The 9,708-nt window shown below is 29.6% G+C and overlaps 1 protein-coding gene across 1 annotated transcript; it reads right to left on the bottom strand.

Annotated features, from left to right (window-relative positions):
- Positions 1-1,744: 1,744 nt before the first annotated feature.
- LOC145331945 (glycerol-3-phosphate dehydrogenase [NAD(+)], cytoplasmic-like) lies at positions 1,745-6,757 on the bottom strand. The gene is made up of 12 exons (XM_080176818.1): positions 6,666-6,757; positions 6,072-6,189; positions 5,614-5,676; positions 5,270-5,371; positions 4,713-4,819; positions 4,402-4,496; positions 4,112-4,237; positions 3,705-3,754; positions 3,332-3,404; positions 2,996-3,077; positions 2,547-2,652; positions 1,745-2,040 (listed from the first exon to the last, which is right to left on the bottom strand). The coding sequence occupies exons 1-12, from the start codon at positions 6,750-6,752 to the stop codon at positions 1,991-1,993; spliced, it is 1,059 nt and encodes a 352-aa protein (XP_080032944.1). The 5' UTR covers positions 6,753-6,757; the 3' UTR covers positions 1,745-1,990.
- Positions 6,758-9,708: the final 2,951 nt, after the last annotated feature.

Below are 9,708 nucleotides of genomic sequence, written 5' to 3'. Positions count from 1 at the left end.
AACTGTTAAGCTTCATAGATTCCTGCATTTTAGTGTATAATTGAAAGCTAAAGATGTTTTTTTGGCGCAGAAAATTTTTAGGGGTGTAATAAATTTTTAAATTCTGGTGCAATATCACTCCATAAATGTGATGTATATAAATTGTATAGATTATAATAGTGCGATATGTTCATTTACAATGATTAGATAGATATATATTGTATTATTAAAGATTTAGATTCATGGATTTTTATTTCTGTTAGTAGATTTTTTTTAAGAAGCATATTTTAATTTTAATATATCTGCAAATAACCTAAATGCTTTAATGGTGTTATCAAGAAAAAAATACTTGTTTATTTTAGAAAAATAAATTTGATATGAACCTAAACCTTTAATAAATGTAAGTTTATTTAGCATATTTAAAAAAAAGACTATTATATTATCATGTGTTAATAATAATAAAAATGTTTATTGGCTTTTTATTGACTATTTTTTTCTCCAGTATAGCAAAATTTTGGAAAAAGATTTAAAAGAAATGTATAATAAATTCAAAGAATAGTATAGGTACATAAATTTTAAATCTTATTCCAAAAATAAAGTAAATAAGCTACTTGTATATTTATATATATGTATTAGAGAAGCATCTTTTGTTTAATATAACATAATAAAATATAAAAACCTTAGGTATACCAATCTTAATCCTGTAAAACCAATATCAAACTTAAAAATATCAAAAGAAAACAATAAAATCTTTGAATATCAAAAAATAAAAACGATAAAATCTTTGAATATCAAAACAAATACATTTAAAATTTCGATTTGAGCAATTGAAATCACTGGTTATGTAAAAAGAAAAGAAAAACTAAAATGCTTCTAAATTAAATTTGGGAGATCTTAAAAATCTTTCTTTAACCTATCCAAGTATACATGTAAGTCTAAAACTACATATATTAATATAATTTTTTTTATATAAATTCAATCTTCTTTAGAGTCACTTTATATATTTCTTTTAATTTCTAGAATTCTAAACTACAAATAAAAGACTACATAAATCATTTCCAATATTTTTTTGGATTGTTCAAATTAATAATTAATAAATTAAAGCTAATTTTGTCTTGTATAAATTTTATATCTTTAAAGCATTTAAATTTTACTTAGTATTCTAAGACATTAGATATTAATTTTACAATATAAGGAGTAGTTCCATAAAAATATTAAGATTGAAAATTAATGATCCTATTATTTTTAAAAAAAATAATAATTTAAATTTTTAGATGAAATAACTTAGTCCGGGAAATTTTGAATAATCAGAACTTAAGTAGCTTAATTGTGTAAACATTTTTAATGGAACCACCCCATTAACTGAACTATGACTACTTTAGAGACTAATAAAGGACTACAAAATGTTATTACACCGTATCATACTTCGGAAGACTACAAAAAGTATAAAAAATATATAAAATGTATGATATATTCTATATTCAGCAGTTTTAAGTTACATTCCATTGGGCTTTAAGGAGTTCCATGTTTTGGGTCAAGACATTTATGAGAAAATTTAAGTAGATTTTTTGACACTTTCAAAAGTGGCACTATAAATGTAAGAAAAGTAAAAACGTCTTATCTTTATATGGCAACTGTAAAGGAAAACTTAGATTGTCCATCCATTCTGATTGTCGTAAAATTAAGGGTTGCTAATGTACCGAACCTAATGTGTTTGTGCTATGCAGTCAGGCTAATTCTGCTTACTTTTAATCATAACAACTGCCTTTAAGTCATTTGTCGGTATAACTTTCATTTTTTTATTTAAATGGAAAAACTATAAAGCAATATTGGTAAATGAGAGATAAATTCATTTCAACAAATTTTCTTTAAGAATTGATTTGTCTGCCATTGACCTATTTATGCATTCATGTTTAAAAGAAGTAGTCTTGGGTCTTTCAAATGATATTTTGATGTCTAAATTTCAAATTTTCCACCAGCAGTTGTTATTTGATTGCTATGCAGTATTCTATCACAAATGGGCAGGGTGATTTCTCAAGTCTTCAATCAGATGTTCAGCCTGTTAATAGGAAAGTTGCAATTCATTATTAGGCCAACTATCGGCGGTGTTATGTAATAGGTTGTCCCAACATTTAGCGTTATTTTTTAATATACAAGGGTTGGAAGATTTTTTTGTTAAAAAAGGACTAGTTATCTACAATTTTAGTTTTCTTTTAAATTAGTTTAAGAAAAACTAAGACAATTTATAAGTTAGTTAAAGGTATGAGTTATTTCTAACTATTATACTTTACAGGTAATCTTGTATGTCAGTCTGTAACAGTCAATACCACTTTTTACTTTTTGTTTGTTTTTTATAGAGCAAGTACTTTTCACTTCTAATTGTTTCAAGGTGACTAATTTGCGTTCTCTTGTTTCTACTATCTATTCTGTGGCAATGTAAATGTTAAGCCATCCTAAGTATTGTTTCTAAAATTCTTCGCTACTAATGGATACAATAGTCCTTGTATCAAATCAAACTCTAGAACTTTCGCCGAGGCTTTGCAGCAATTTTTTTGCAACACTTTCCTTCATTTTTCCAATGCAAATTTTGTGGACAGTGGTGAACAGGGGAAACTGATCCTCGGCTCCCAGCTGGCGCAGCTGATAGTTCACTTCGGCAGCTGTCTCGGGACCCTGTCAAAATTATGATTATAAGTAGCGCAGCAGTGATAGGCTAACTACATTTTGCACGAAAGAGAAAAGTAAATTAATATACAGTACATACTCTTTCGTAAAACACTCAACTGGGTTCACAGTTTTGTAAATAAAGCAGGATGCCAAGTTTATTAGTTTAATTGATCATGGGCGGGAGGGGCGAAGTATAGAATCATAGAGTAGTTACAAAAAAAAGAATAGAAACATATCATAGCTCTTACTTTTCAGAGATATAAAAATGCACTTTGTATTATGGGTTATCTTAACTTCCAATATTTGTAAAAAGTTATTACAGAGTAGCTGCGTTACAATAATGTCCTACCTGTAGCTTCTGACCATTCAGCATTTCAGCTTCTAAATCAGCCAATGGACGTCCGGTTCTGACAAAAGCCTCTGACACGCGCCTGATTCAGCAATTTCCATTTACACAACCGCAAAAAAATGCAAATGACAAGGATAAAAGTAAACATCTGCCTAGTGTACCTACAAATGCATTAAAGATATTTTACTCTTACTTTTTTCCATGCCAATAAAACAGACCTTTTTAAATTGCTAATATTTTTCGCAAATAGGCAAAAAAATAATTTTATTTGCTAAAAGAACGACAAAACTGCAACATTGATAAAATTTTCTGGTTGTAAAAATGGCAGGAACCCGCCTGTTTCTGCCACCATAGCAGGTTGTAATAAGGTCGGCCACCCCACAAGACTCAAGATAAGTTGATAAGCTACCTGAAAAAATATTCCTCATTAAATAAAATTATTTTCTTTTTTATTTGAGGGGGGGGGGGGCAGTTAAATTGCTTCTCGGGTAAATTACTCTGGAAATGTTGAGATTCCTCCCTTCTGTTGAATGCCTTTCCAGATCCCCATTTTGAATACCAATCAAATCGAAAAAAAACAGACATAGACGGACATTCTGTTATTTATAATAATAGGAAACAAAAAGTAAGGAATTCACAACAAAAATCTACCAAAACCAAAAAAATTAAGCCACAGAATAAAAAATCTTCCAAAATAAAATGTATTTACCTCCTGGATAAAATTTCTCGCCATAGGCAATCATTTCTTTCAAACCAAGCCTTAAAAAAAAAAATCTTAACATTTCACTAATTATTTTTTCCCATTATCCATTGAAGAGGATTTCCATTTATTACAACCAAATTAGAACACTTGCCATAATCAGACAAAAGTATTACTGTTTCTATGAATTTATAAAATGGGCAATAATCAAAGATTTATTACAATATCAGTGTCCTTGCTATGCTCATTATTATCAGGAGTATGACAGATGAACTAATTTTTTCTAACATCATATTCTAACAGTAATGCTTTAGGATCCAGTGAGTTAACTCGAAACATAATACTAACAGTCAATACTATCCTTCCTATTCAGCTGGGCCTCATTTAAATGAAGGAAAAAGGACAAACTGTAATACCTGATAACAGCAGCCTTGGTGTTATCACCCATGTCTAAGCCATCACAGAACCCGGCGGCGCAAGCCACAATATTCTTCAAGGCACCACAAATCTCAACAATCTCCTTATCCCCCACAACGCTTACCCTAAAGCGTACAAAAATGATGATTAAGCTAGTGTATATGTATTGTTTCTAAGTGATGTTTTTTTAATAACAAGATCTCGACTTAATCACTACACCATTTTAGACCCAAAACTACTTACCTACCTAGTCCCCATTTAAACAAAATATCAAAAAACTGATAAGTACCTAAAATTTTCAGTTTGGAAAAGTTGTTTGAAGTCTTCCCCGACTTCATTGTCAGTAGCACCAATAGTTGTTTCACAAAACTTTTCATCAGCTACCTAGGATAAACAGTATATATAAAGAAATACAAAAGGTAGATTGGTAGATTGAAAAATATGTAATATATATAAAAGATAATTTATGGAACAGGTGTATATATACCTAGACAATTAAATTAAATAGATAGAAAGATATACATACATTAGTTGTTAAAAAATAGATATATGAATCATTAGATAGATAGTTGAAAGTAATGTGGAAATGATAAAACGTACCTCATTGGCCAGATTTGCCCCCATGAGGACAGAAACAGGCACCTTCATTTCATTTTCTATAATTTGACTAATCAACTGGACACCTCCTTCTGGCAGAATAGCAAAACCTAAAAATAAATCGGGTTGCTGTTCACATGTTTAAGGATGAGATACAATAAAGGAAGACGGTCAATAGCCAGTTGTCCTTGAATTATCTTAGAATAGCGTTAGTGCCTTAGCAGCTGGGGGAAATAGAACGGTAAAAAGGCATAGAAAAGTGCCAATACTTACATTTAGAAATAAAATAGCCTAAAACCAACCGAGACCTATGTTGATCTTCCCTAAAATGTGGATAGGTGCATGTTTTCCTCCCGTATCTTATTTACACTCGCAGGTAATATACTGGTATCTACTTAAAGATCCCTTAACTTTGAACATTAAAAAAATCATAAAACCATCAAATATAAGATTTTGATAGTTTTGCCAATTAAGCATATACATTAAAAACTTAGTTTTACGGGAATCATGTTCTTCTTTTGTTAAGCTACCTGTGGACATATTTGTTTTTGTTACATTACCTTTGACTAGGGACAAAGCTTTGGCGCTACTCTTCAATTTACCCGCCAAGGGTGCACAGGAACGTTTTATAAACTGGTGAGGTAGCACAAATATTAACAAATCTAAAAAACAAAATAAGTTTAGAACTTTAACATTGAGTCTAATATGTACAGTAGGTATATCATCATTCATCATATTACCTACTTACTGATAAAATAAAAATCATATGTTCAATGTTCATTTGGAAAATGTTATATCCGAAAAGAAAATGATATGGTGATAGAGCATACAACTTTTTGAGAGATTTTACTGGACGGACAAGACACACATCCAATTACTTTTGTAATGAAATATAAATTAAAACCTGCATCAAGGGCGGCATCAGAAATATCAGGAGAGGCAACAATGTTTTCTGGCAGCTTGCGACCTTTAAAAAATAGTAGTTATGATATGATCGTTTCAAAGTGGTTTTAACAACATTGGTATTTCAAGTATATTAAAATGAATGGAAATTTTCTCTAATGTTTTGCAATGAACGTGTTATTTGTAACTTATAATCTTATATTTTTACCTTATTTTTATCTAAAATTCATCTTTTTATCATTTTTAATCTTATTATATTTTCAGATTTTATTTAAAAGTTTTTCAAAGTTTAAAAGTATTTTTTTTGTTTTTACTTTTTCACAAATTATGAATAACAAAATGTATTTTTTCTTCTAGATGCTATGCCATTGTTGTATAAGGTACCTAGTTATTTTTAAAAATATCCTTTAAAAATAAAAGAAAAATCCTCGAGGCCAAAGGATAAAAGCAACTATGTACCTGGCAAATATTTAACATTCTCGTGGTCTGTATTGATAATTTCTGTCAAGTTTCTGCCGTCCACCTTCTCCTCGAATACCCACATCTTTACTGTTGGGTCGAATTTGTCGGACAGTCTTTAGGGAGGTTTGTATTCATTATGCTCTTTCAAGGAATTAAGTTTAAATAACTAATATAGGTTTCATGTAACTGTCTACAGAAGTTTGGTTTTCCTTAAGGGCATTTATTTGGTGATACCAGTATTTTATAGATTTTCATATGATGCTTTTACCTAGGTACTTTACTTTTAAGATTATAACCCAATCCTCTATCACAAAAAACAGGACTACTATGTTAAGTAGGTAAACTTCTGAATTACTGCCCATGAAACTACTCCACAATTACTATTTGGGTGGTTAAATGCTGTTTTACTAGTGTGCTCTTGTGTAAAGGGATAATATCATTAAACAGGAAAACTAATACTTTTAATATTATTAAGACTTAAATGCTGTTTAATTTTACTAGTGGGTAGTAAATTGATGTGTTTTTGTGCATCAACCATTGCAACTTCAAGGAATGGAGTGGATCTTAAATTACCATAATGAATATTTTCCTGGCCGCATTTCTTCCGACAAGTCTGGCTATAGCAGATCCCCAGTTTCCTGAGCCTATGATGGCAACTTTCTTTAAACTAGAGGCCATTTTTATACCTGAAAAATAAAGATTTGATTAGGTTTGGTTAAGTAAGATTTATGATATCAGGATGAGGGTTTTGGGGGAACACTGGCAAATTGAAGGATTATACCAAATCTTTTAAAAGCAGGGATTATCCGGCCCGATACGGGTTCTTTTTAACCGCCCGGTTTAAACCTGGCAGTTTAAGGCCGCCTTTTATCAAACCATTAAGGCAGTACAGGGGAACTTACATTATTACATTTTTAGATCAAAATCAGAACATTTATAAAAATTCTAAAAGGGGTAACATGAACTAATATGGTAACAGATATCTAACCTACTATGGTTAATTTCACAACATTACATACGTACATATATAATATACAAAAAAAATTAGGAATAGGTACTAATTATATTTTTGAAGATTAAATGTATTTTTGTGAATATACCCCAAATGATTCCTTTACGACCTGGCCATGTCAGATTTAAAACAGTTATTCTTGAATTCAAATTAACCCTTTAATGTTAGACACTAGTTAAAGCAGATACATAGCTTAACTTGATCGAGATTATTAAAAATTCCCCCATACTAGTAAAAACAAGTTTATTCCAGCTTTCCTAATTATAAATTCAATTTTTAAAGTAATACTAAAATAAATTAAAAATGACAACAAAAATATATTTTATAAACGTGTTTATTTGATTAACAAATGATGAAATCAAAATAAGATTAACATTTTTAAAATTCTCTACAAAAAATTGAAAAAGTTAAGTCTGATGACAATTTGATTGATCTTCAATACTTTCTTTCCCCCAAATTTGCGAGCTTCAAGAGTTGGAATTTTACAATTTTATAAATCTAGATATAATATAAAAGTATCGTTTTTAACAACAAAAAACTGTTTGTTTTAAAACAAAAAAAGGTGAAAAAAACCGGCTTTGAATTATAATTCAAATTAAAAAAAAACATATATAGGTAACAAAAAATAAAAAAAACATCATAAATAAAAATTTTTAACTCTAAAAATTTAAATCTTCTATAAAAATTAATTCAATTTTGCAAATTTAAGAAAAATTTTCTTCACAATAATGAATATTTATGGCTAGCAGAAGGAAATCTTACACGTATTACACATCATCAACAGGGTTGCCAAATATCAAATGATAAAAATACATTTTCCCCATTTATTTTTGATTTATCGCAAATAGCCGTTCGGTTTCCTTCAAGTGCGTAGTCGAGCCCCCCCCCCCCTTAATTAATTATTTAAAATTAATAGATAATAAGAGGGAGGGTAGTTTTTCATGTGTATAGGTTTTACCTTAGGTTAGGTCAGGTTATAATGGGTATATCAAGTAGCTTCGCAGGGTTTGGGTTAGATATGAATCCCGTTAGTCCCTAAAGGAGTTAAGAGATAATTTTTCAAATTTATTACCCTGTATGGGTATAATGGGTTTTAGGCTATTTTTGGGGGGATGGCAAACTGAATTTCCTAAAATTCGACCCCCGACCCAGCTAGAAACGTCGTAAGGAAACTCGCATCCGATATGTAGCATATTATCGCCAAAATCTTATTTAAGATTTTATAGCAAAAATCGAAAAAAATCGCTAGAGATTAATTCGATTTTGTAGTAAAAATCGCGGCAACCACGATTTCCCTAAGATATCGTAAACAATAGCATTTTATGTGTGTCAACACACACTTACAAACAGACACACAACCAACATATAATCAACATCATTCTGTGAGAAATATAGTTTATAAATTGGCCGCTAGAAGTTCACATTATTTTAAAAAATATATTGCATTTTTTCTGTTGTCAAACAAAATAAATATAAAACTGATAACTAAAATTGTCATAATGTGTTTATGTTTAATATTACAAATAAAAGTATTTTTAAAAAGTTTTTTTTCTAAATTGCAACATTTTTAAATGTGTGTCTTTATATTCCTTAAATCATTACCATTCAGTATGATAAACAAAAAAATACCCTTTCAAAGTTAATTGAAAACTGTTGAGAGTATACATTAATTAGAAGGGCACAGAAAATGGTTTCTCTTTATACCATGTCTTTCTCTGTCTCTCACTCTCTCTTTCACTGACTGCAAGCACAGTATGAAGTGAATTCATTATGCAACCTCTTGCTTACATACAATATTTACAATCAAAACTACATGATGTTAAATATTTTTTAAATGTACTTTTTATTCACGATTTTGGCACGATATCGCTTACGAGCCTTACGATATCGCTTACGATTTCGTGGGTGTATCGCGCAGCTCTAAGTACCTTTTCGACCATTTATCGTAACATATCGTCGATGTGCATTGGACGACTATTTAGCGATATCGTAAGAACTCGTGCTCGATTGCTACACAATATCGTGCGCTATAGTAGCGCGATAGTGACGCTACTTTCTGGCTGGGGAACCAACAAAAAATTTATTTTCCAAAAGCTTGGGGCAAAATAGCCTATGTCTTAACAATTTTTAACCAACGGAATGTAAATATTTAGTCGTAAAATCCATGCAATTTTGATGCCGGCGAAAAAATGAAGAAAGAATTATATTTAGTTTGGCAACCATGAAAGCTGCCTTTTCGTGGACATAAAAATGAAAATAAAAGAAAATAGCATTTATTTAAGATAAATAAAACAGATATTGGCTTTATTGTAAATTTAAAACAAGTAATTTTCTTTGAGTTCTTAAAAAATACAATTTATTTGTTTTATGTTAATTTTAAAATTATTTTATCAAAGTTTTAAAAACGACGACATTTATTTTTTTAAAGTTTGAAGTGGCATTGTAAAAATAAAACAGTTTTTAAAAAAAAAATCTATATTTGATTATTCCTTTTTTATATAAAAGAAGTTTTTTTTCATATATTCATTTTTATTATGTTGTTATTTTAAAAAATAAAATCTTAAGTATTATTAGTTTAAGAATGGGAAATTATAAAAATTAAATTTTTTAAAACTGGTTTTC

The sequence above is a fragment of the Acartia tonsa genome, chromosome 11, assembly GCF_053477335.1.
Source record: "Acartia tonsa isolate MP-2025a chromosome 11, ASM5347733v1, whole genome shotgun sequence".
Lineage (NCBI taxonomy): Eukaryota > Metazoa > Arthropoda > Copepoda > Calanoida > Acartiidae > Acartia > Acartia tonsa.
This window is presented reverse-complemented; position numbering and strand designations above follow the sequence as displayed.

Excerpts from the sequence above, each read along its gene's own strand:
- LOC145331945 (XM_080176818.1), bottom strand. The coding sequence starts at position 6,752 with ATGGCCTCTAGTTTAAAGAAAGTTGCCATCATAGGCTCAGGAAACTGG. Across the intron at positions 3,755-4,111 it reads ACCAAGGCTGCTGTTATCAG|GCTTGGTTTGAAAGAAATGA; the intron begins GTATTACAGTTT and ends TTTTTTTTTAAG. Across the intron at positions 3,405-3,704 it reads CGAGAAATTTTATCCAGGAG|GTAGCTTATCAACTTATCTT; the intron begins GTAAATACATTT and ends ATATTTTTTCAG.